General features: G+C 40.7%; 1 protein-coding gene across 1 annotated transcript in view; it reads left to right on the top strand.

The window, feature by feature from the left end:
* Nucleotides 1-2,725: 2,725 nt before the first annotated feature.
* The window catches only part of vopp1b (VOPP1 WW domain binding protein b), a 100,881-nt gene continuing 75,658 nt past the window's right edge, over nt 2,726-27,948 (top strand). The window contains exon 1 of the mRNA XM_060920710.1: nt 2,726-2,949. Coding sequence (XP_060776693.1) covers nt 2,899-2,949 — 51 coding nt within the window. The 5' untranslated portion in view covers nt 2,726-2,898. The remainder of the gene's footprint in view (nt 2,950-27,948) is intronic.

Here is a 27,948-nt window from a genome sequence, read left to right as displayed (position 1 = left end):
TTACACCCGGAGGACGCTCTGGACTCTTACAGTAATGCTTTTATGGCCGAGGACTACAGTTGACTTGCTAACTTTAGGACTGCAGTTGTCATGAACAGTTTTGCGATCAAGTTTCCATCAATGAAGAGTTACAACATCAACTAAACTGTCTTCATGTTAAAACTGTTAATATTATAGTCATGCTGTCTGTTGTTGCCCAAATGAGGATGGGTTCCCTTTTGAGTCTGGTTCCTCTCGAGGTTTCTTCCTCATGTCGTCTGAGGGAGTTTTTCCTTGCCACCGTCACCACAGGCTTGCTCATTGGGGATAGATTAGGGGTAAAATTAGCTCATGTTTTAAGTCGTTCAAATTCTGTAAAGCTGCTTTGCGACAATGTTTATTGTTAAAAGCGCTATACAAATAAACTTGACTTGACTTGAGATGCCTTGCTTAAGGGCACTTCAGCCCAACCTTCATCCCATGGCTGCCCTATGTTAACCTAACTGCATGTCTTTAGAGGAAACCAGAGGACCCGGAAGAAACCTAAGCAGACGCAGGGAGAACATACAAACTCCACACAGAAAGGCCCTATTGGTCATTGGCCTTGAACCCAGAACCTTCTTGCTCTGAGGCTGACCACTACACCACCATGCTGCTCGATGAATGAATGAAGACAAGAAGATAAGAAGCCTTTATTTATCGCATGTATACTCCAGCACAGACTTAAGCATACAGTGAAATTCATCCTCTGCATTTAACCCATCTGAAGCAGTCAACACACAAATGCCCACAACAATGAGCAATGAACACACACACATACCCAGAGCAGTGGGCAGCTATGCTACAATGCCCGAGGAGCAGTTGGGGGTTAGATGCCTTGCTTAAGGGCACTCCAGCCCAACCTTCATCCCATGGCTGCCCCATGTTAACCTAACTGCATGTCTTTGGACTGTGGAGGAAACCAGAGGACCTGGAAAAACGTACACAGACGCAGGGAGAACATACAAATTCCACACAGAAAGGCCCTATTGGTCATTGGGCTTGAACCCAGAACCTTCTTGCTCTGAGGCTAACCACTACACCACCATGCTGCCCAGTGATTGAATGAATGAATGAATGAATGAATGAAGACAAGAAGACAAGAAGCCTTGATTTATCGCATGAACTGGTACACTCAAGCACAGATGTAAGCACACAGTGAAATTCATCCTCTGCATTTAACCCATCTGAAGCAGTGAACACACAAATGCACACACCAATGAGCAATGAACACACACATACCCAGAGCAGTGGGCAGCTATGCTACAATTCCTGGGGAGCAGTCGGGGGTTAGATGCCTTGCTTAAGGGCACTCCAGCCCAACCTTTATCCCATGGTTGCCCTATGTTAACCTAACTCCATGTCTTTGGAGGAAACCAGAAGACCTGGAAGAAACCTATGCAGACACAGGGAGAACATACAAACTCCACACATAAAGGCCCTATTGGTCATTGGGCTTGAACCCAGAACCTTCTTGCTCTGAGGCTAACCACTACACCACCATGCTGCCTGGTGAATGAATGAAAGAATGAAGACAAGAAGACAAGAAGCCTTTATTTATTGCATGTACACTCAAGTACAGACGTAAGCACACAGTGAAATTCATCCTCTGCATTTAACCCATCTGAAGCAGTGAACAAACAAATGCACACACCAATGAGCAATGAACACACACATATACCCAGAGCAGTGGGCAGCTATGCTACAATGCCCAGGGAGCAGTCGGGGGTTAGATGCCTTGCTTAAGGGCACTCCAGCCCAACCTTCATCCCATGGCTGCCCCATGTTAACCTTACTGCATATCTTTGGAGGAAATCAGAGGACCTGGAAGAAACCTACGCAGACGCAGGGAGAACATACAAACTCCACACAGAAAGGCCCTATTGGTCATTGGGCTTGAACCCAGAACCTTCTTGCTCTGAGGCTAACCACTACATTAACCCATGTGAACCAGTGAACACACAAATGCACACACCAATGAGCAATGAACACATACACATACCCAGAGCAGTGGGCAGCTATGCTACAATGCTCAGGGAGCAGTCGGGGGTTAGATGCTTTGTTCAAGGTCACTTCAGCCCAACCTTCATCCCATGGCTGCCCCATGTTAACCTCACTGCATGTGGACTGTGGAGGAAACCAGCGGACCCGGAAGAAACCTACGCAGACGCAGGGAGAACATCCAAACTCCACACAGAAAGGCCCTATTGGCCATTGGGCTTGAGCCCAGAACCTTCTTGCTCTCAGGCTAACCACTACACGACCATGCTGCCCCGTGAATGAATGAATGAATGAATGAATGAATGAATTCACTTTCCCCTCACATGCTTAATTCCAATAATTCAAGAGCTGACTGTCCAGCATTCACTTGAAAGAAGGTAAATAGGCCTGCACTGATTTCCTGATCATTCATTACATTGACAGTGGGAAGCTATTTGCACTTCAGTGCACTCTGTAGTGTGTGTGTGTGTGCAGTGATTTAAGAGGCGTGGGATTGCGGAGGCTGCTTCGTGCGACCCTGTGGGCAACAAGAAATCCAAACTGCGCCTGAAAAACAAGTATATTGCAATCTTTCTGCTCATCTGGGTTGGGTATATGTTCCAGTCTCGTTTGAGAGACTTCAGTGTGAAAGAGTGGCGCTGTGAGAGAGAGAGAGAGAGAGAGAGAGAGAGTGTGTGTCCCGCATTGACAGTAGGCGCTACGGATACACGCCGAGCCTCGACTAGCGCTTTGTGTTGCAGCCAGAAGCCACCATGGAGTGAAAGGATCTTTCTTTACGCTCTGACCATAAACACAGATCTGCCATGAAAGCTTCGTGGTGACCGGAAATTGTATCTCTGGGTTTTTTTGTGCTCGCGTGCCAAAATTAAGCGAGGAAAGATGAAGCAGCATGGAGTGGGTGCTTTACTGATGCTCTGGCTCTTTATAGAGGTGAGTTGCTTTAGAAGATGTCTTTATATATATATATATATATATATATATATATATATATATATATATATATATATATATATAATTTCCACAAACATGAGCCTAAATTTATCACAAATCCTTTGTGTTTCTGCTTAGTGTCAAGTCATAACAAATACAACTACTGGCATTTTATCTCTCTGTCTCTCTCTCTGTCTCTCTCTCTCTCTCTCTCTCTCACACACACACATTTATTTTGCTTTTATTTGACATATTTACAGCTTAGTTGTGAGACTAGTCTAATTCATTCACAGATGTTTTCATTCTTAACTTTATTATTGTTTATCAACAACCTCATTAAGCTTGCATTACAGTCTTCATCATATTTAAGTAAGACATCTTCACTATGGGGGCGGCACGGTGGTGTAGTGGTTAGCACTGTCAGCTCACAGCAAGAAGGTCCGGGTTCGAGCCCCGGGGCCGGCGAGGGCCTTTCTGTGTGGAGTTTGCATGTTCTCCCCGTGTCCGCGTGGGTTTCCTCCGGGTGCTCCGGTTTCCCCCACAGTCCAAAGACATGCAGGTTAGGTTAACTGGTGACTCTAAATTGACCGTAGGTGTGAATGTGAGTGTGAATGGTTGTCTGTGTCTATGTGTCAGCCCTGTGATGACCTGGCGACTTGTCCAGGGTGTACCCTGCCTTTCGCCCGTAGTCAGCTGGGATAGGCTCCAGCTTGCCTGCGACCCTGTAGAAGGATAAAGCGGCTAGAGATAATGAGATGAGATGAGATCTTCACTATGGGGGCAGCATGGTGGTGTAGTGGTTAGCACTGTCAGCTCACAGCAAGAAGGTCCGGGTTCGAGCCCCGTGGCCGGCGAGGGCCTTTCTGTGCGGAGTTTGCATGTTCTCCCCGTGGGTTTCCTCTGGGTGCTCCGGTTTCCCCCCACAGTCCAAAGTCATGCAGGTTAGGTTAACTGGTGACTCTAAATTGACCGTGAGTGTGAATGGTTGTCTGTGTCTATGTGTCAGCCCTGTGATGACCTGGCGACTTGTCCAGGGTGTACCCCGCCTTTCGCCCGTAGTCAGCTGGGATAGGCTCCAGCTTGCCTGCGACCCTGTAGAACCGGATAAAGCGGTTACAGATAATGAGATGAGATGAGATCTCCACTATGTTCCATAATAGCTGGCTATTATTTCAACTTTACCTGAATGACGCAATCCAGGTCAGGACCTGTCATACAAAAGAGTACAAAACTGTACCTTTCCTTATCAATGGCGTGGTACCTTCATCTTTTTATACCTTTATATTTCACCGAGAAATATGGATAGCCGATAACGTAAACTTTAAACCTGATTTAAGGTGCGTAATTGACTGGAAATTAGCTATTTCAGTAAATGCATTTTTAGGTAAGATATATAGAATAATGGCATACATACTGTATAATATTGTGTAGCTTTGTCCTAAGGCCACAAAAGGTGTACTCTGAAAGGTACCATATCAGTTACATTTATTGTACTCTTTGTTTCTGAGAGGGTATATTCACGAGTGAATGGGGTTAGTAGCCAAGCTGAACTAGTTGGCTATAATGATGAAAATGTGCCCACATGGCAGTTATACTGTACCTAACAGAACTTTGTGCTCAATGAGACATTGTTTCATGATCCTGTAGGCTCTGTAACATGAGCAGATAACACTGATGATACTGTATCCATCATCTACAGTAATATCTTCATAATATTACTGCATTTCAGCTTTGTTTAAACAGAGCTGTAGATACAAATCTAAATGTCACTTAGTGTTGCAGATAAGGATCATCCAAAATTCAGAATGAATAGCTTTTTGTAAAAAATGGAGCTGCTGTGAAGTGCTTATGTGACGGTTATATTTAATTGTCTCGAAAAGTAGAGCACACTGCTGCATTTTACTTGTATGAGTCATTGTTTCCTTCTGAATAGTTCCTCTGACTTGTCTCCTTTGGACTTGATTGTTCTAAGAAAATCTGTATTTTATATATATATATATATATATATATATATATCATCTCATTATCTCTAGCCGCTTTATCCTTCTACAGGGTCGCAGACAAGCTGGAGCCTATCCCAGCTGACTATGGGCGAAAGGCGGGGTACACCCTGGACAAGTCGCCAGGTCATCACAGGGCTGACACATAGACACAGACAACCATTCACACTCACACCTACGGTCAATTTAGAGTCACCAGTTAACCTAACCTGCATGTCTTTGGACTGTGGGGGAAACCGGAGCACCCGGAGGAAACCCACGCGGACACGGGGAGAACATGCAAACTCCGCACAGAAAGGCCCTCGCCGGCCCCGGGGCTCGAACCCAGGACCTTCTTGCTGTGAGGCGACAGCGCTAACCACTACACCACAGTATATATATATATATATATATATATATATATATATATATATATATATATGCATATGCCAGCATTAATGCAGAAAAGTACATTGAGATTTTGGAGCAACATATTTTGCCTTCAAGATGACATCTTTTCCAGGGATATTTCAACAAGACAATGCAAAACCACATTCTGCACACATTGCAAAGGAATAGCTGTGGAAGAAGAGGGTGTCTGTCCTCTCTGTCCCCAATAGAGAATGTGTGGCAAATTTTGAAATGAAAAATATGACAATGATGACCCTGTACTCTTTCATACCTTCAGACCTGTTTGCAGGAAGAATGGGGCAAGATAACACTGAAACACTTGGTTTCTTCAGTCCCTAAACATATTTTAAGTGTTGTGAGAAGGAATGGCAACATTACAAAGTGGTAAATGTATATATATGATTCACTACTTTGTAATGTTTCCATTCCTTCTCACAACACTTAAAATATGCTTAGGGACTGAAGAAACCAAGTGTTTCAGTGTTATTTTGCCCCATTCTTCCTGCAAACAGGTCTGAAGGTATGAAAGAGTACGGGGTCATCATTGTCATATTTTTCATTTCAAAATTCGCCACACATTCTCTATTGGGGACAGAGAGGACAGACACCCTCTTCGTCCACAGCTATTCCTTTGCAATGTGTGCAGAATGTGGTTTTGCATTGTCTTGTTGAAATATCCCTGGAATAGATTTCGTCTTGAAGGCAACATATGTTGCTCCAAAATCTCAATGCACTTTTCTGCTTTCATGCTACCATCTCAGGAGTGTAAGTTACTTTCTGGCCATGCTCACTGACACGACTCCATACTGTGACAGACCCTGGGTTTTGGACTTGTTGCTGGTAATGGTATGAATGATTCTTTTCATTTTTGGTCTGGAGCACACTTTGTCCATTTCTTCCAAAAAAGGTCTGGAATACTGATTCATCTGACCACAATACACATTTCCACTGTGTGATGGTCCATCCCAGATGCTTCTGCACCCAGAGAAATCAACAGCACTTCTAGACACAATTAACATAAAGCTTCCTTTTTGCACATTAAAGTTTTAACTGCCATTTGTGGATGTAACCAGGTATTGTAGTGCTTGGCAAAGTTTTTGCCAAAGTAATCCTGAGCCCATGTGGTTATATCAGTCATAGATGAATAACAGTTCTTGATGCAGTGCTGTCTGAGGGACTGGAGATCAGAGGTGTTCAGCTTACGCTTGTGCCTTTGCCCTTTCCACACCAGAATCCCTCCAGATACCTTGAATTGTTTCATGATATTGTGCACTGTAGAGGGTGAAATATCCAAATCCCTTCATATCTTCCTTTGAGGAATATTGCTTTTATACATTTCAATAACTTTTATATATATATATATATATATATATATATATATGCACACACGCACCGATCATAACATTAAAATCAGATGTATAGGCTCCCCTTGTGCTGCCAAAAAACTCTGACTTATGGAGATATGGACTCCACAAGACCTCTGAATGTGCTCTGTGGTAACCAAGATGTTAGCAGTAGATCCTTTAAGGCTTGTAAGTTGTGAGGTGGGGCCTCCATGGATCAGACTTGTTTGTCCAGCACGTCCTGCAGATGCACTATCCGATGCTTGATCTGATCCAATGCTACAGATGCTCAATCTGGGGAACCCCTGGCCTGTTGGTTAGAGAAGCAGTTTTGGGACCAAAAGGTCACCGGTTCAATTCCCTGGACCGGCTGAAGTGCCCTTGAGTAAGGCACATAACACCCAACTGCTCCCCAGGCTGCTCTGGGTATGTTGCTCTGGATAAGAGTGTCTGCTAAATGCCTGTAATGTAATGATTGAGATTTGGGGAATAAGGAGGCCAAGTGAACACCCTGAACTCTTTGTCATGTTCCAAAAGCCATTCCTGAGCAGTGTAGCAGGGCACATTATCCTGCTGAAAGAGACCACCATCATTAGGAAATACAGTTGCCATGAAGGGGTTTACTTGCAGCAATGTTTAGGTAGGTGGTTTGTGCCAAAGTAACATCCACCTGAATGCCAGGACCCAAAGTTTCCCAGCAGAACATTTCCCAGAGCATCACACTGACTCCACCAGTTTGCCTTCTTTCCATAGTGTATCCTGGTGCCATGCAATGCCCAGGTCAGACGGCAGGCTACAACTAGTTTTCAACCACTTGTGTCTACCTGTGATAACAAAATCGCAGGTAGACGCAAGACTGGTCTTGTGTTGACGCACAACGACGCAGATAATGGCAGAGTTGAGCAATTCCAGCGTTATGGACGTGACACCTGAACTCAAAATGGCAACAAATGACCCAGTGCATGTTTTATTGTCTCCCAGTATTTAAACAGGTGTTGCATATTTTAAGGCTGTACCATACTGGAGAAGTGATAGAACAAGAACAATTCCCATAGTACATCTAGGGCATGCCAGAAAATGCCAATAAAAGATGCGTTATGGATGTGACAGAAAAAGTATCACTTTTCTTCGGTGACTGTACATTTTTATCAAACTCTGTGAAATCGTAAACCTAATGTCGAAATGGAGATATCCATTTGATAGAGGGGTCCAAGGTGAATATTAAAAAATCTTTGTTTAAAATATTTTGTATTTCATGCAGAGTTTCGGAAGGAAAAGTCAGCGTTATGGATGTGACGAAATTTCGTTATGGATGTGACGCGTCTGAAATAGACATGGCATATGTTTAGAAAATCAGCAATTTAACCACCATAACCCTTTGAAAAACTCTCTAAATATCAGCTAAAACTATCAAAGTTCTTAAATAATATTTAGGATGGCTATTGTTTTGCTGTTTTGTGGCTTTTAGCATACATTTCTGTGGCTTGTGGCAATAATATAGAATTGTACATGATCAAAGTTGATTTTAGCTTGGGTTTTGCATTATAAGAAAGAAAGACTGACAGTGACATATTAGGTTGGTTACAAATTGGTTCAACTTATTCACATCTGTAAAATACAGGCCTAGGTGATATCTCTGGGAGTGGTTTTGATGTATTACATGTTGCTTTATTTTTGCATGGTGAGGTTGACATTTACATGGAATTGCCCAGTTGCAGAGGGTCTTTAGTAGAGGCAGGTTGACGCAAGTGGATCATGATCTGTTCACATTTCAGCTGCAATTCGCTTCCAGACGGTGCAAATAGCAGGTTGACGCATGTAGAGGCAGGTGGTCGTGCAACGCTTGAGCGACCAATCGCAGGGTGAAGCAGGTAGTGGCAGCTAGACGCAGGCTGATGCAGGGGAAGACAAGTCTTTAGAGATGGCTGCAATGCATTGCAGGTAGATGCAGACTGCACCTGCAAATAGTTTACAACAACCTGCGAGCAGTCTTCTCATCTCATCTCATCTCATCTCATCTCATCTCATCTCATCTCATCTCATTATCTCTAGCCGCTTTATCCTGTTCTACAGGGTTGCAGGCAAGCTGGAGCCTATCCCAGCTGACTACGGGCGAAAGGCGGGGTACACCCTGGACAAGTCGCCAGGTCATCACAGGGCTGACACATAGACACAGACAACCATTCACACTCACACCTACAGTCAATTCAGAGTCACCAGTTAACCTAACCTGCATGTCTTTGGACTGTGGGGGAAACCAGAGCACTCGGAGGAAACCCACACGGACACGGGGAGAACATGCAAACTCCGCACAGAAAGGCCCTCACCGGTCACGGGGCTCGAACCCGGACCTTCTTGCTGTGAGGCGACAGCGCTAACCACTACACCACCGTGCCGCCCGCGAGCAGTCTTATGGCTTTATATTTTTTAAAGGTTTTCTGTGTGCTGCGTCAACCAGCGTCTAGCTGCGTCTGCTTCCGACTGGTTGCCTACTGTTGTAACAGCTTAAAAACTCTGTGTCTTGCAATACATCTGACCATAACGAAGGATTTGACGCAAAACGCCTGCGTCCACCTGCAATCAGTCGCCACCTGACAGATTGCAGGTCGCAGTATGCGTCTTTCTGCCATCTGACCTGGGCATAAGTAATGCATATGCAGCTGGCTGTCCATATGATGTAAAAGAAAATGTGATTCTTTAGAGCAGGCCACCTTCTTCCATTGCTACATAGTCTAGTTCTGATGCTCACATGCTCATTGTTGACGTTTTTGGTGGTGGACAGGGTCAGCATGGGCACTCTGACTGGTGTGCAGCTATGTAGCCCCATACACAGCAAGCTGCAATGCACTGTGTATTCTGACCCCTTTCTATCATAGCCAGCATTTTTTTTTCCTGTGGGATCAGAGCTGACAGGCTGGCCTTTGCTCCCCATGTGTATCAGTGAGCCTTGGGCACCCATGACCCTGTCACTGGTTCACTGGTTGTCCTTCCTTGGCTCACTTTTGGTCGGTACTAATCACTGCATACCAGGAACACCCCACAAAATGTGCCATTTTGGAGATGCTCAGACTCGGTCATCTAGTCATCACAATTTGGCCCTTGTCAAAGTCGCTCAGATCCTTACACTAGCCCATTTTTCCTGCTTCCAAGACACTTCAAGAATTGACTGTTCTCTTGCGGTGTAATATATCCCACTCCTTGACAGGTGCCATTGTAATGAGATAATGTTATTCACTTGATCTGTCAGTGGTCATAATGTTTTGGATGATCAGTGTGTGTGTGTGTGTGTGTGTGTGTGTGTGTGTGTGTGTGTGTGTGTGTGAGAATAAGTTTAAAAGTGGTCTGTTAATTTTCCATCACTATGTATGCAGTATATTAATGTATATCCCTGTCCATGGTGAAAAGATCTTAAAATGGGTAGACACAAGTGCATCACAGACTTTATTAGCTCAGGAGTCTGCTTCTGAAATAGCACATACTGTGAACATCTGCATTTCACATTCCTGTGAAATCATTATTCATTTTCACACATTCCACGGAGCAAAGAATAGAAATGGGTAAAAAAAATCCCACAATGACTCCCACAAAAAAGAACCCTCACATGAAGTAAACCTGTGGACTTTGCAGAGATGCTCTCAGGATGGAGAAAAGTAGCATAAAGCCAATGTGTTCTTGGCCAGTCTAGCTATTAGAGTTCAATTAAAACATATTGTATTCAGTGTGGTTATTAGAGGTCAAAATGGTATGGAAATATATCATGTCCTTCTTAGTACCAATGCATGATGCAGACAATGCATGAGAGCTTTTATGGCAGTCTAAGGAAACTGTGGAAGATGATATTTAAAAATGGATTGAGAGAGCAATGACTGAACCATTAGTAATATGCTAAATACCATCAATACTCATGGTATTGCACTACGTAATAGTCAAGGTAGTATTTACATTTAGAAATTTTTTTTTGCACCATTCTGTAAAAACTCTAGAGACTGTTGTATGTGAAAGCCCCAGGAGATCAGCAGTTTCTGAAATACTGAAACTAGCCCATCTGGCACCAGCAACCATGCCGCAGTGAAAGTCACAGAGATCACATTATTCCCCCATACTGATGGTTGATGTGAAACTCTTGACTGGTATCTGCATGATTTTATGCTTTGTTCTGCTGCCACATGATTGGCTGATTCAATAATTGTATAAACGAGCAAATGTACAGCTGTTCCTATTAAAGTTAATGGTATGTGTATGTATCAGTTTATTTATCTGTTACCTATTTTTGTATGTCTACAGCTTAATAGTTTCCAATGCTAGAAATGTGTAAGCTTCTTGCTTTTTTGAATCTTTGCCTAGTTTTGGAACTGACAATTTTCAGGGATTTTGCAGAGGTATTTATAAACTCATGCTGGCAGTCTTATTTCACAAAGCATCATGCATTATTTGAGATTTGCCATGAGCAAAATTCCCTTATACTGTCTAGCTTTCAAATGTTAGCAATATTAGCTTAGATTCGCTGGACATTTGGTCTCTCTGTGAGTGAGATTAGCTTTCCTGAATCACATTGCCTAGCGAGCCACGTCACGTCTGTGTAAAGCATAATACTATAACGTCACTGTTCATCATGGTGTAAAGGTGTTGGAAGAAGATCTGATTTTTGCCGAGGAAAAGGTTACTGCACCCCTCAAGTAAAAAATAATAACACAAAATAACAAAGTTATGAATTTACCCTTCTGAAATGGCCTGCTTTAATATTTGCAGTGCAGCTGGTTTATTGTCATACCCTTTGGTTTTATGAGACCCTGGCTGCAATAAATAAATAAATAAATGTAAGGCTGTATATGTGGAGAATATGGCTTTATTTATCTTCTGGATTGTTTCAAATAATTTTGAAAATTTTTCAAGTGCTGTGGAAGAGTTAGTAAATAATTCTTTCAGTCATAAGATACTTTATTTTCATATTGGTTTTATCGGTACAATAAGAAAAACATTATATTTAATTCTACAACTTTAACAGAGGGTTCTACTTATGTAATAGAATTAACAGTGTCTTTTTTGTACATAAAAATACACAAGACCATAAAAGAGCAAAATATGGGCCTCTAAAAACTTGTGATGAATATGAAGTTTAATATTAATAGTAAAAATGTACACTATTCTATATACATCATTATACCACAGTGCTGCTGGATTCTTGAATCAGAAGTTGTTGATTAATTTTCTATAACAGTGTCCCTAACAGTAATTCTGGCTGAAACTTAAATACCAGATTTATATGAATGCACAAGTTCTTGTCTTGAGAGTAACAGATAATTCAAAGGGACATGCATGGCAGACACTCTACATAATCTGAGGTGAATAATAAACAGGTTTTTAAAAAATGTTGTTAGTTAACGAAGAAAATGTGTAATCATTGATGGTGACATTTTCTATTAGGAGACGTGTATGTAATGTTTATGGAAAGAGTGAATTTTCCACTCGGGGAGTCTTCATGGGAGGCTTTCCGATTTCTTGGTAAAATGACAAGGTACATGTTGGTATCTTATTAACTTCGAGAGAGAAAAACAAGAGGTTGGTGAGGGAACGGTTGTTTATACTGTATATGCTACAACTTAAGTGATAACAGGAACTTACATCGACTTTCCAAAACATTACTGTAACAATAAACAGTTAAAATGCTTGATTCTTTATGAAGTAAAAAATTGTAGTCATTGGCAAATTGCTGTGGTATAAGAGGAGTAGCACATGCGCTGTTTTAGGAAAATAATCCACTTCAGGGTGGTATGACTCTGATTAATATAACAGCACAATCCACTGTGTGTTGTTCCATACTTAAACGACTGTTTAGTTGATTCTGCAACACTAAAGTGCCATGTGTGTGTGTTTTCGTTCAGAATTCTAATTTCTGTGACAAAATGCATTTGGTAATGGAGCTAATGTAATGCAGTACTGAGGCTGTTTTTTTTTTAAGAGATGTTTTATTGGGGGCGGCACGGTGGTGTAGTGGTTAGCGCTGTCGCCTCACAGCAAGAAGGTCCTGGGTTCGAGCCCCGTGGCCGGCGAGGGCCTTTCTGTGTGGAGTTTGCATGTTCTCCCCGTGTCCGCATGGGTTTCCTCCGGGTGCTCCGGTTTCCCCCACAGTCCAAAGACATGCAGGTTAGGTTAACTGGTGACTCTAAATTGACCGTAGGTGTGAATGTGAGTGTGAATGGTTGTCTGTGTCTATGTGTCAGCCCTGTGATGACCTGGTGACTAGGTCCAGGGTGTACCCCGCCTTTCGCCCGTAGTCAGCTGGGATAGGCTCCAGCTTGCCAGCGACCCTGTAGAAGGATAAAGTGGCTAGAGATAATGAGAATGAGATGTTTTATTGGTCTTACAGTATTTCTTATTGAGCACGATACAACTACTTGCTCTGTCTGATCTGTAAGTGCATATTTATTAAGGCAAAAGTATTGGCCTAATGTTTTTGGCTCATGCTTAGTGAACTCTCGAGCTTCCTTCCTCATTCTCTTCCTCATTTTCCCTGGCTTCTTACTTCTCACTCTCAGTGCTCAACTGTCTTTGCTTTGTGTTTGGATTAACATATGCTGTTCAACAAACTTAAAAAAAAGCCCAGGAGATCCATTTTGACTGCTATTACTTGAATAAATATTGTCCTCCAACCAATAAGAACCTTTAATCAGCAAACAATGGAGCATTTAAGGCTAGTATATGTCAATATTGGTCAGTTAATGCAAAGTCTTTCTTAATATGTTTGAAGAGGATGGTGTACTGTGTTTGCCTCCGTGTGTGTGTGTTTGTGTGTGTACTGTGAAACAGAGCCTGGAGCATTTCTCTGTTTGACCTTCTTGTGTGTTTTATCTACTGCTCCTGTCACACAGCCATTGTTTAGTTCAGTCAGCCATGAAGTAAATAGTTTGGAGACCTTGCATACGCGCTCTCAAATTTCAGTGCTGTAATAATCATATTAGCATGCAGCATGTGTTTAAATCATTGACTACTTTCATGAATAATTGACGTTGCCAAATTGAAACGTGAGTCTTTGATTAATGTGATAACTGAATTTTGATCGGTCTCATAGCTTCATGAAACAGAGCTTCGCTATGTTATGAATACCAATCACACCAGCAGAAGAGGTGTCCCCTTTTATTGGCAATCCTAAAAATACAACATGTTACAAAAACACTGACTGGCAGCTATATAAAACCAGTTGCAAGAAACTATGACAGTGTGTTGCTGCCACGTCAGAAAAAAAATTCTTATCAGTATCTTGTTATTATAAGAAAACCTTGTTACTACAAGAACACATCTTGTTATTACAACAAAACCACAACTTCATGTTATTTTGAGATAAATCTGTTTAAACAACATAACTGATCTTGTTTTCACAATCACTACATTTACATGCAGAGAATATTCAATTTTTTTGCCCATATTCCTACTAAGCTGCTTACATGGCTAATGAAAATTAATATAAGACTAACATTCTCACTTACATGCACCCATGAATACTCTGATTGTTTAGTTGGTTTGTGTAAAATGCACAGAGCTGACCATAGATAGGCAAGAGGTTCTGTGTCACCATGAATGAATGAACGAATGAATAAATAAATAAAAAATCCCAATATTTTTGCATATTCCAAATGTGTTGCATACATGTCCAAAGAATGCTCTGAAAACCTGAATAAGGTTGCCCATATATCTTAATCAGAAGATGCTAAATTCAGAATATCTAAATGGAATATGCTGTTTACATGAACAAATTCAGAATGTTGTCATATTCAGAATAATAGTGGAATATTAGTGTGAATGTAAATGTACTGATTGTAACCTACATGGTTACCAATGACACAGTTGAGAGAATTAGTAAAAATTTCATAATGGGCTATTTTCTTATCGCAGCTAGATGCTTTTCTCATAACAATGAGATACAGATTTCAGAATAATCAGATGTTGATTATTATTATTATTATTATTATTATTATTATTATTGAATGGCAGCAGTATGATTCTGCATAGGAGCAAAATACTACAGTAGAATATTCATAGCAATCTGAAATATGTCAGGCTTTGTATTGTCACACTTCACCTGAGCTAGTTTCTCTTTGTCTTTTATTAAGTGGGGCCTACACTCCTGTTTCTGTGGTTTGACTTTGCGCTAAAGTGGTCATGGCTTTGAGCAAAGGGCTGTAATACTGCAGGCAATGTGCACTAATCTGTGAAAAAATTCTTTTGAGAGGATTAGTGATGAGTCTCTCAGTAATCTGGTGCCACTGCTGGGCAGGGTGAAATTGCTCTCTTTGGTCTGTTTTTGTTTGCTAATGGAATCAGCTGTGGGAGTGCTGGAAACTGACCAATTTCCCTATTGTGCACTGATGGGGTGTGTTGCGAAAGCAAAAAATGAGAAGTGTGGAGAAAAAACTTCCCAGAATCATCTGCTGAAGTGCAGGAATATCCATGTTTGCAGTGATTGCAGTTCTCTAAGGATGGGTGAGCTATGACTTCAATCATGTTCTTGCCACTGGCTTCTGTAACAGTAGAGCAGAAAGAGAACTTTCGGAAGGTTTAGGGAATTCTGCAGTTATAGTTTCATATATTTAGGTGAGAGTCTGCTCTCCTAGAGTAGTATAAAGCTGTGTTTGGCCCACTGCTCGCTAGTGTGTATTGCATATTGCAATAGGACAAAGAGGAGCTCACGAACAATGGCGTATTTTATGAATCTGTCACTCTCTTTTCATTTATCTCTACACAATAAATTTGTTTTGGTAGTATGGCTTTAAAATATCAGCCTTGAGTCACTACAGTACAGTGTTAATTTTATTTTTAAAAAGATAACCTAAATGATAATTCGCCATCCATCATCTATACTGATTATCTGTCAGGGTTGTGGATGAGCAGGAGTCAGTCCCAGCTGATTTTAGGATTACACCCTGGGCAGGTCACCAGTCTGTCACAGGACTAACACAGAGACAAACTACCATTTACACTTATTGGCAATTTAAAGTAGCCAGTTGACCTAATCTGCATGTTTTTGGACTGTGGAAGGAAACCAGAGCACCCATAGGAAACCCATGGCATGGGGAGAACAGCAAACTTCACATAGAAAGGCCCATTTGGCCATAAGACTTGAACCCAGAACCTTCTTGCCATGAGGCAACACTGCTAACCACTGCATCACTGTGTCATCCAATAATTCACCATTTTACTCAAAATATATCATTTAAGAAAATGACATTACAGGATGAAAATGTCATAACTGGGGGACTGGACAAAGCTGAAGTCTTTTTCCTTTGATTAACCAATGACAGCTTAGAGCAGGGGTTTTCAAAGTGTGGGAGAGTCAGCCCCCCCTCGGAGAGCAAATAAACAACAGCGCCCCCCCCCCCCCCCCCTTACAATTTTTGTTGTTGCTATACTTAATGTTCCATTCGTATTTAAAAAAAAATGGTTGTTTTACACATTATTTTTTTCTTTTTCACATTTTAAACATCTGTGCTTTTTAAAACATCTTGTTTTACACATTTTAAACATCTCATAGCATCGTTAGCTAGCACCTCTTGGCAGACAACACACTGTGGCAGTGGAGCATCTTCAGATCCAGTCCATGAAAATCCAAACTTTAAATAATTGTGGTCATACCTCCTTCTTTTTCCAGTTCCCCCAGGATTCCGCGGGCCTTTTTTGTGATTGTTGCGGGCTAAAATGTCTGCTGTTGCGGGGGTTTCCAAAAAAATTGCGATGAAAGTTGTGGTGTTTAGGTTTTTGTTGCGATTACATTGCGGGAGGAAGTGAAAGTTGCGAGAAATTGTTGCGATTTTCTCTTTTTGTGATTAAAATTGAGTGATATGTTAAATATTAGGGCGGCACGGTGGTGTAGTGGTTAGCGCTGTCGCCTCACAGCAAGAAGGTCCTGGGTTCGAGCCCCGTGGCTGGCGAGGGCCTTTCTGTGTGGAGTTTGCATGTTCTCCCCGTGTCCGCGTGGGTTTCCTCCGGGTACTCCGGTTTCCCCCACAGTCCAAAGACATGCAGGTTAGGTTAACTGGTGACTCTAAATTGACCGTAGGTGTGAATGTGAGTGTGAATGGTTGTCTGTGTCTATGTGTCAGCCCTGTGATGACCTGGCGACTTGTCCAGGGTGTACCCCGCCTTTCGCCCATAGTCAGCTGGGATAGGCTCCAGCTTGCCTGCGACCCTGTAGAAGGATAAAGCGGCTAGAGATAATGAGATGAGATGTTAAATATTAAGTTATTACTGAAAAACTATTGATTAAAAAACAAAGACACTGAGAAATGGTCCTATAAACAACTTTACTAATATAAAAGATTACCAGGACTACAAAAATGCAGAAAAATAGGCTTTACTTATCCAAATGCTACTGTTGGTTCAAAAGTTAAAGTGCAGAGAACCTCACAGCACAACATGAAGTTACCTTAAAATATAATATAAATGCCTCAGCTTTCATGTAAGAAAAAAAAACTATTAATACTAGTACCGTGTGCAGGCAGTTTCTCCTGAAGACTAAATTAAACAATAATTATAAACTAATAAAATAAATGGCTCAGGCTTCATAGAAGGAAAAAAAAACAATTTGAACAGAATCTCACAGTATGATGCTGAAGCTGCCTAAACAATGGAAAATAAAATACCATTTTGGCAAAAATGTTGGCATCCATTAATTTCTTGTATTAAGTAAAAAAATAAAGTGCACACAGTCCTTCACTGTAAACATAACACACTTTCAGTAACAGAATTTAAGCCTACAGAAACACTGACTCGCACATCATGCAATGTTGCCAGATACTGCTGACGTTTTCCAGTCCAAAATATGTTCAAAACCCGCCAAAATGCACTTGAAACCTCCAATCTGGCAACACTGCGCGCATGCTGCTTCTCTTGAACATAGACATCCAGAAGTAAGGCGGAAGGTAGTTTGTCGATGTCGCCTCAAGATGACGCCAACAATTGGTCAAATTTGCGGGAAAGTTGCGGTGATTGGATATAATTGCAGCACCGCCCTGAATTCGTGGGGATTGGTTGAATTTGCGCTGAAGTTGCAAATCGCAACATCTTGGAGGCTCTGGGTTTTTTTTGCTTGGCCGTCTCCTCACTCCCTGTAGCTTTAGGTACTAAAAACCGATCCATTTTGTCTCTCACGTTGCGCCCCCCCTGAAGAACTCTGGCGCCCCCCAGGGGGGGCGCGCCCCACACTTTGAAAAGCCCTGGCTTAGAGAACTCATGCAAACCCTGAGCTTATTGTTCTTTGTCTTTATCATGTCACAGCTGTTGAAATCTCAAATTTGGTCAGAAGGTGTTAATAAATTTGTTAGAAAAGAATCGCTGACAGTAGTTCCACATGCAAGGTAAGTCACATGTTTACATTAATGTAGTCTTTCTAAAGCATAATAGTTTCTATAATCATCGCTGTTTCATAGGGGCTGAGAAGACATTCCATATAACCAAACCTAATAATTCGTAGATGGATTGTGCTGTTTATAACAAGGAAAATATCTAATTATTCACCTGCTGAAGTTTTTTGTTCGAGATGTATACTGACAATTTATGCAAAGAGTCTCCAGTGTCAGCAATAAAGTTCTGAACCGTGAGAAAGTCTTCAGCATGGAAGACTTGGCTGCATTATTTATTTTTGTCTTAATAACTTACAGAGAAAGTGCCGAGTTGACTGAGATCACAGTAACCTACAATATGCAAGTAAGGCACATCACAGTAACTGTGATGGCAGTGTGAAGCAATATAACTGCAATATTTGTCCATATTGTTCAGCTTTAGTCCTAATCATAAAAACAACACCAAATGAATCACATTCATAGACCAAATGTTATGATTCTTTATCATCTTCATAATTTGATATTGAAGCTTATTTTTAAAAACAAGTTCATGTTATCACTAACAGGAAGTGCTTGGTGTAATCTGTCTGTCCTTAAAACAAGTTTCTGTTCTGAGGTTTAATCAATCACTTAGTATTGTTGCAGCCAATGCAAAGGAGCAAGGAACGTGCACGAAGCGTCAAATTGTGCCTACAGACTGACATTTCAAAAATTATATAAGTTTATTGCAAGCCAAACTGTGCGACATGGCTGTAATAATCCATCCATCCATCCATCATCTGTAGCCGCTTATCCTGTTCTACAGGGTCGCAGGCAAGCTGGAGCCTATCCCAGCTGACTATGGGCGAGAGGGGCTGTAATAATTTTGGGTACAAAATCAAATTTGATGTATGTAGATTGTATGATGATGCTTGTCAATGTATAAGAATAAAACTTCATCAGCGTGCATCATCCATCTGTGCTTCTATAATGGTAAACAGTGAAGCTAAGCAAGAATGGCCTTGGCACCAGTGTCGTATTGGTCCGTGCATCATTTCATGCTGCATTCCTATTGGTTGATGGATGTAGAAGATGTAGGTCATAGCAGCAGTCATATTTTGAGCTGGCCATCTTCAGTTTCTAACTTTTATCCCAGGCTATCTTTGGTTGCAAGACAGCCATCTCTGAACCTCTCTCACAGTGTGATGTAGGATCACTGTTTTGGACCCATGACCAGAGATATTGCCACGTCTCTTCCACGTTGGTCATCTTTCATCTGACACAGCCCAAAATTGCACAGTGTATACCTGCTAAAAGACACAGGATGCAATTAGGATAGTTGTGATTCATAGCATGATTTATGCCTTTTTTATCTCTTTTGTGGACCGGATTAAAAGAAGTGGCTATTATTTAGGTTGGTGTTTGCTGGTTGTGACGTTAGTCTAGTGTCTTGTATTGCTTAGTACAATGTTTCGTGTTCCTTTAAGGCCTAGAGTAGTCTTGCTGGGCCTGGACCCCTGTGTTCTGCCAAAACATTTCTGCTGTCGGTGCCTGTTGCTGTCTTTTTTCCTTGTGTCTAACAAGAGCCTCATTGTGTGGGCCCTTTTCCATCAGCCTGTTTATCCCAGCGATGACGGCTTAATACTGGTTGAATGTTGGAGCTGAAGTTGGCATCGTTGTGTCCTTAATTGACAGGATGTGTGGGAAAATCTTTGTGGAAGCAGCAATGGGCCAGCTATGCCAGTGTAGGCACTAATTGCAGTGTATAAGACAAGTGCATTACCAGTTATTATCCAAGATATACTTAAGTATGTAATACAACTGTCTGAGAAAATACTTAAATATTTGACAGTTTTGGCAGCAGGCATTGACAGTATGGATTATTTTAGCACTGCAAAAGACGAGCTACATATATCATTATCCATCCATCCATCCATTATCTGTAACCACTTATCCTGTACAGGGTCACAGGCAAGCTGGAGCCTATCCCAGCTGACTATGGGCGAGAGGCGGGGTACACCCTGGACAAGTTGCCAGGTCATCACAGGACTGACACATAGAGACAAACAACCATTCACACCTACAGTCAGTTTAGAGCACCAGTTAGCCTAACCTGCATGTCTTTGGACTGTGGGGGAAACCAAAGCACCCGGAGGAAACCCACGCAGACACGGGGAGAACATGCAAACTCCACACAGAAAGGCCCTCATTGGCCACTGGGCTTGAACCCAGGACCTTCTTGCTGTGAGGCGACAGTGCTAACCACTACACCACCGTGCCACCCATATCATTTTCCCACAGCTTAATTTTTTTTTAACAAAGCAACATTTATAAATTGGCCTCTTTACACAATGGAGAAACAGTTTTAAACAGTATGATTATTATGTCAGAAAAACACTGCTGGTCTGCAAAAATTAAAAGTAATTTTATCTTTGAGTATGCAGGGTTGTTGCAGCATGCAGGGGGAAATCTGGGCAGAGACTCACCCTGCGTGCACACTTCTTTTAATGCAATACATTAGAGAAAGCCCACAATATAGCCATTTACATTCTTACATAGGACAAATATGGCGTGTTGCGTGATGGTCTGGAGTCGAGGTGTGGTGGGTCATGGGGTGGGTGCTGGGGGCCCTGGGCCGTGGGCTGGTTAGCACGCAGGGCCTTCCCTCTGCCGTCTCATCATGGTATATCTTGTGCGGGGGAGGGACGACACCATGGTCATACTTGGGTGCCCAGGCAATCTGTATAATCAGTCAGTTAATCAAATTATTCTTATCCCTATTCTTATTTCTCTTATTATTATTATCCTACATAAAGATAATAATACTCATTTTCTTTGAAACCCTCCTTCTCTGCGATCCAGCCTCCATCTCCCCGGTCCAACAGTAAGTCAGTACAACTCCTTATATATACTCACACACACATACACACACACACGGACATCTCCATATACACATTATTCCTTACTGTTAATTTTGGTTTTTCACTTAATTTTAAATTCGGTGTTGTGTTTGAATTCTGCTTTTTTGTGTAGTTGTATTGTGATTGTTTTGTATAATTGTATTGTATACGAATAAAAAAAATTAAAAGTAATTTGTTATTCTACCTGTCCTTTATTCTTGTTCTAGACAGGCAGGATGAGGCCACTAATCAGTTACATTGCTCTAAGCAGCTGGCAGAAACAATGGCATGCTGCTGTGCCCTGGCTCTGTGGCTGCACTGTAAATTGCATTGCAGAAAAGGTCTCCATAACCTTTCTCTTACTGTCAGGTCTCATTTCCTGTTACGGATTTTAGACAGAATGTGTTTTGTTTGTGTTTGCTAATAGGATGTTTATAATTTGCATTTTAGAGAGTTTGGTCGAAAAGCTTTATTCTGTTCATGTTAATGCTTGAACATCAAGAGTGATTTCTCAAAAGAGATTTAAAACAGTCAGTGGAGAGCAAGGATTCTTTATATTTAAAAAAACACATCGTTAATGTCATGTTATTCTGGTTGCTATGGCTTTAATTGGACAGTAACAAGTTTTGAATCAAAGCATTCATTTATACTGAAGAAAAATTGTCCAAATTTGACAGCAGCTGACCATAATCATCAGGAGACCAAATAAATTCTCACTTCCTAAAGATGGTGTCTGTTACCTTAGCAACAATGACAGTCGTCAACATATCATGAGTAAACAAAATTAAGCTAAATAAATCAGTCAAATCCTCCAAAAATCCACTTCAACCACTTTATCCATTGATTACTGTCTTCCGACAACATCCCAAACATTTTCAGTACCAATAAACTTTACACAACCTACTAAATATAGCAGGACAACCTGCTTTACACAGCCTACCCGTACATCTTACTTACTTACTTACTTACTTAAGCCCGTGGCCCCCTGCAGAGCATAGGCCATCGATGAGCTCTCTCCAGCACACACGATTCTGGGCCCTTCTTCCTACGTCTACCTAACTCAATCCCTGTCCTCTCAGCTCATTTTCTGCATCTCTCCTCCAGCTGTTTCGAGGCCGCCTTTGTCTCCTTTTCCCTATAACTTACGTCTAGCCTAGGTTTAATGTTTGTTTTTAATGTTGTAACTTCATTACAGCAGCTCTGACAGTACTTCCATCTGCAAAGCAAATTACAGGCTTATATTATTGTGCTCATTTTAATACAAAAGCTGGTAACAGAGTGACTGTTTGTAGCAGCTAAACTGTAAATGATAACAGAAATGACCCTGTTTTGCTGACGTACCACAATTTAACAGTATGAGGTGATATAATTAATAAAAAATTGTAGTTGTTTGCAAATCTCTCTAGTATAAGGAATAAAACACTTCTGGATGTGCTGTTATAGGAAAATAATCCCTTAACGATACCACAGTGATTCAGTTCACATATCTGATTGTCAGAGGGTCTTCTTATATCTGCACAGCTCAGAGAGTAGTTCCAACTGGAACATGAACAATATGTTAATATTAATCTGTTCTTTCTAATACATCATTGTTTCTTTAGTTTACATACACAGGTGATTATAGGAAATCACATGCGCTGATTGGTCGAGAGATTCAGACTATTTCTCGATAATCACTTCGAGCAACTCGGCAAAATGGCAGCCAATCGCTTTGTCACCGTAAGTCAGGAAGAATTACAAATTATGAAAGAAAATGCTGTTCATAAAAGCACTAAAGATGCTATGAAGTTTGTTCTAAAACTATTCAAAGGTAAGGTGGAATTGTGATTTATTTTATCGATTTCAAAACAAAGTATTTTATGTGAGTCGGTATAGATAAGTGACGCAAGTTTGTGCCGCACCTTTATTACAATTGCATGCCACTTCTGAAGTTTCAAATAAATAATTTTTTAATACGATTTTTTTTTATTGTTGTTAAATAATCACCCGTGTATTTGTACTAAAACAATTATCTTCCTCAGGCTCAGTGAATTCACTTTGCCTTCGGCAAATAATCGTTAAGTAGTAATAGTTTGTACATAGGGACTTGTATGATGGATGCGCCACATAATCTCTAGTATAAGTGCAATATTTGTTGGTAGATTGTTGTGGTGTAAGCAAAATAACACTCTAGAACATGCAGTTATACAAAAATAATCCACTTATCCACTAGATTATTTTTGTCTAACCATACAGTTTGTCATTCCTTTCTTAATCAGGCCTGGAATTCTGAGTGCTACTCAGCCATAGTGCAAGAAAATTCTGTCCAAGGCCAGGATTTGAAAAATGATCTCTGCTACTGCTTTTCTGATTATGCAGTTCTCTCATTAATTCTATCTTTAATTAATATTCATGTGAAATCTTTACTCCAGCACACATATCCAAAGACTTGAAGCTAAAGTTGACCTTGTCATGGTTTACATGCAGCTGTAAGGAAGAGAAATTCATTTTTTATTCTAATGAGCAAAAAAACATTGACCTCAGATACAACTTAATATATCATCTCCATCCCTAAATTGCTCATGGTATTGTACCAGAAAGTGAACTTCTCACCATTTAATTGATAACACAAAGCTGCTTTCCTTCTATAAGCCTTTCATTGTGCTGGATCAGTGCAGTGAGAGATCCCATTCAAAGCATATAGAGGAACCTAAATAAAAGCATGTTTAACTCAAAGGAATCATTAAAGTATTAAAGGCTCTTGAATTAAAAACTGATATTACCAGTGTAGACTGTGATACTGTGTTTATTCTGGATATTACCGTACTTAGAATATATAGATTGGCAGGGCTCAACATTAACTTTTTAATCCACTTGTCAAGTCGGACAAGCAGCAAGATTTCTCACTTGTCCTGACCATAACCTTTTTATTAATATGTATTTACTAGTTCAATGAAAGGAAAGTGCTTAACAAAGTTTATCAAAAAGCAGGTATCATTATGATAATCAGTATGCTTTAATGATTTATAATTTTTCAATAAAACTCAAACTTTAACTGCAACAATCAACAAAAACTATCCAATGCCCCATTATGGTGCATGTGTTGTTCTAACCCATTACCTGATCTGCAGTTTTAAGAGTTAGATTCACCCAAATTCAAAGCTTCTGGAGGAAATAAAGTTAAATCTTGATTAATCCAGTAAAACTTGAAGTATAATTTAAATTGATGAAACTGGAAGGAAGCAAGTTGGACATGATAAGGGTGACAGAATCATGTTGTGAATGAAAACAAACTGTAAGCGACTTCGGCACTGTCGTAAAATTCCCCTGAACTATTTTACGACATTTGTGATGGTTAATGTGAACCACACAGAAGAAAAGTATAATGAATGAATGAAATGAAGATTCACCACAGATATTTATTTTATTGAGGTATTTGGTCGACATTTCTCAGATTTTGATGAATTCAGAGTCTAATAATCTGTAATTAGATTTTACAATGTGGTTATTTTTACACATGTGCCTGCTGCACTTGGCTGAATTTTGGAATTTCAGAAACAATAACATGGCCGGATCACTGACGTGATTAACTAGTTTTGTTGGCACTTTATTGATGTAACTCATGAATAATTACTCTAAAAATGGTGATTTTCAACAAATATTCAACTTGTCCCATCAGACAGGCAGATGTGGATTTTTGACTTGCCTTAACCAAACATTTGGTTTTCCTGGACAGTTGGACTACCATTCATGTCCAGCCCTGATTTGTTAACAGTATTGATAATTATAATTTATGTGCTTTCTTTCATTAAGCTTGGTAGAAACATGAGAGTTAAAGTTAACTGAACTAAAAAGTCATCTGGTATCTATTTAGCTCTTCCAAATTCCAACTGACTAAACTACATGGCACACACGTGCATCTGTAGCACTCCGAGACAAATTCCAGAGTCCTGCAATAAAACTTTATCTAAATTTGAAGCAGTTGCTTTTTATTTAACACTTAAACACAGTAAATGAAAAAATGATCCATCTTGGATCTGTGTTTGCTGTTTGTTTGGTCTCATCTTTCATCTTCTAGTATTAAAATCTTTTTTCCCAGCTGCTGAAACTGTTCCTTCCAGATTCAAACAGTAATGTGTGACTTCTACTTACTTATATACACACACACGCACGTGCGCACACACTCACACCTAATTGTTTTCATATTTTAATTCACAACGCCTGATACTCGACTCAGTACTGCCTAATCTGTACCACTACATTTACAAAATGAGAACAAACTTATTTATTTATTACATACAGTATATTTGGAAAAAGTTAGAAAATCATGTAAGAGAAATATTAGGAGTTCTGAGGAGGACGTTCAGCTTTTCCGACTGTTCAGTAATTGGTGAACAGTCAAACAGTTACAGAATACAATTAGAAATTGTCAATAAGGCTAATCCAGACATGGCTTCTATGCTTGAGTGGCATTTGTGATAGTTTACCATGTATTAATGTTAAATTCTTTAACTATCACAATAAACACTGAACTTTTACATTACAGGCATTTAGCAGACACTTTAATCCAGAGCAACTTACAACATACCCAGAGCAGCCTGGGGTTAGATGCTTTGCTCAAGGGCACTTCAGTCATTTCTGCTGGTTCAGGGAATCAAACTGGTAACCTTTTGGTCCCAGAGCTGCTTCTCTACCCATTAGGCCATGGCTTCCCCATGGCACTCATTGATGGTCATGTACGGTAAGGTATGTGAGGAATAAAATGCTTGGGGGCGTGCTGTTATAGGAAAATAATCAAGAATGGGGTGGTGTGATGGAACCAGACCCAAAGAGTTACTGTTACTATCATGAAGTTGATTATTTTCCAATAACAGCACAGCCTGTTATGCTAACAACAATGCTAAAAAATGGTAACAATTTTTATTAACTAAACTATGTTTTATCCATTTACAGTTATGTTTAATTGTAGACTGCCTGTAAAACAAGATAATTGCTGTTATAACTTACATTATAACACATTTAAATGGTCATTCTGTCACCAGCCTCACCTTTTATCCCTATCTTGAAGTTAATAAGACAAAAAAAAGCAGTGTTTATCAAGAAACTGCCAACAACAAAGCCATCTGTCCTGAAAGTTTACAGTGTACCTCTGATTGTTGCAAAGCACTGGCACTGGAGACTCCTTCCCTAAATTCTAAATAAATCTCTTCATAAAAAACTTTGCCACACCAACAATTACATGTTTTTTAATCCATTTATGTAGAGCGTCCACAATACAAGTCCCTGTGTAAGTTGTTAATATAAAAATGTTATATCTTAGAATGTCAGAGCTGCTGTCATAGAAAATCAGTCAACACCTACTGACTCATCAGCGAGTCCATTAGCACTGAGGTATAAAGAACAGTGCTACATGTGCTTGCAATGAGCTCTTCTTATTAGGGACATCTTAAATACAAAAAATCCAAAATTAAGATGTGTACAATAAATCTGTCCATGTTATTTCTTCCCAGTAAGATGCTCTTTATCTTAAGAATGTAATAGCTGCCCCCAAAATGCTGCCTACCTTCTCAGCCTCATCATTCAATTGACATACTGTACAGGGGTAGTTATGAGATTTTGAAGTGTTTAACAATATTTTGTGTGATCATTGTAGTGCTATATTGTAAGTTTAATTATGGATCATTTGTGATATACAGTACACTGTAAGAGGCTATTTAGGACTGTAGAGTTTGGTTCTCAGAACTGAATAAATGACTGAATAACACAGACTGATGTCTTCTCTGGAGGAACTGAACTAATGATCCAGACAAGCATTCTTACTCTCCAAGTTCATACTTCTGCAGTTGAGTAGATTAATTGTACAGCATCTGCAGTCTGCTTTGCTCTACCGCAGGGGATGTAGTATGGCAATAAGTGCTGGCACTGCATTTGCTGTAAACGCTCCATAAAAGAAGTCATTAAAATAATAATAACAACAACAAAACAACTACAGCGATAATAATAGTATTGTCAACTTACAGCTCCAGGGTCCTCGATTTGATCCTGAGCTCAGGTCTTTGTGGAGTCATGCTTATTGTTCCCATACCCATGTGGGTTTTCTCTGGGTTCCTCCCACCCCTTAAAGCATGCTGGTAGGTGTTTCGATTTGCTAAATTGCCTCTAGGGGTGAACACGTGTGTGTGTGTGTGTGTGTGTGTGTGTGTGTGTGTGGTACCATCCAAGGTGAATTCCTGCCCAGTGTTCCCGAGACAGGATTAATAATAATAATAATAATAATAATAATAATAATAATCCATCATTGTGTGTTCATAGCGCTGTTGCCTCACAGCAAGAAGGTCTGGGTTCGAGCCCCGGGGCCGGCGAGGGCCTTTCTGTGTGGAGTTTGCATGTTCTCCCCGTGTCCGCGTGGGTTTCCTCCGGGTGCTCCGGTTTCCCCCACAGTCCAAAGACATGCAGGTTAGGTTAACTGGTGACTCTAAATTGACCGTAGGTGTGAATGTGAGTGTGAATGGTTGTCTGTGTCTATGTGTCAGCCCTGTGATGACCTGGCGACTTGTCCAGGGTGTACCCCGCCTTTCGCCTGTAGTCAGCTGGGATAGGCTCCAGCTTGCCTGCGACCCTGTAGAAGGATAAAGCGGCTAGAGATAATGAGATGAGATGAGATGAGATTGTGTGTTCATTTTGTTCATCCATTTTGTACATCTGGCTCTTTGCTTCATTTTCTGTGCTGCTCGCACCCAAAATAACAAGGTTCAGACAGAAAATATGACAGCTCATTTCTCTTCCTGGAAGTTTGTATTGCTGTCATATTGTCCGTAAAGCGTTTGCTTTTGCCCCATTAAGAACTTCCGTCCAGCACACCAAAGTGGAAGGCCAGATTCTCACGAGTGCTACTCTGAGTGATGTACCATGACAGATGGTTCAACTTCACATAGAGGGACTTCACTGCATTTGTGCTCAATTCTACTGCTGTCAGAATGAAAGAGTCGACTGCACAAGGGCAAATCACCTTCACACTGACTGCAGTCCACCACTGAGCTCATTTGCGCCTGTGTGGGCATTTGTCACTTGTATC

The sequence above is a fragment of the Neoarius graeffei genome, chromosome 5, assembly GCF_027579695.1.
Source record: "Neoarius graeffei isolate fNeoGra1 chromosome 5, fNeoGra1.pri, whole genome shotgun sequence".
NCBI lineage: Eukaryota > Metazoa > Chordata > Actinopteri > Siluriformes > Ariidae > Neoarius > Neoarius graeffei.
The sequence above is the reverse complement of the archived record's forward strand: the minus strand, read 5'-3'. Positions and strand labels throughout refer to the sequence as shown.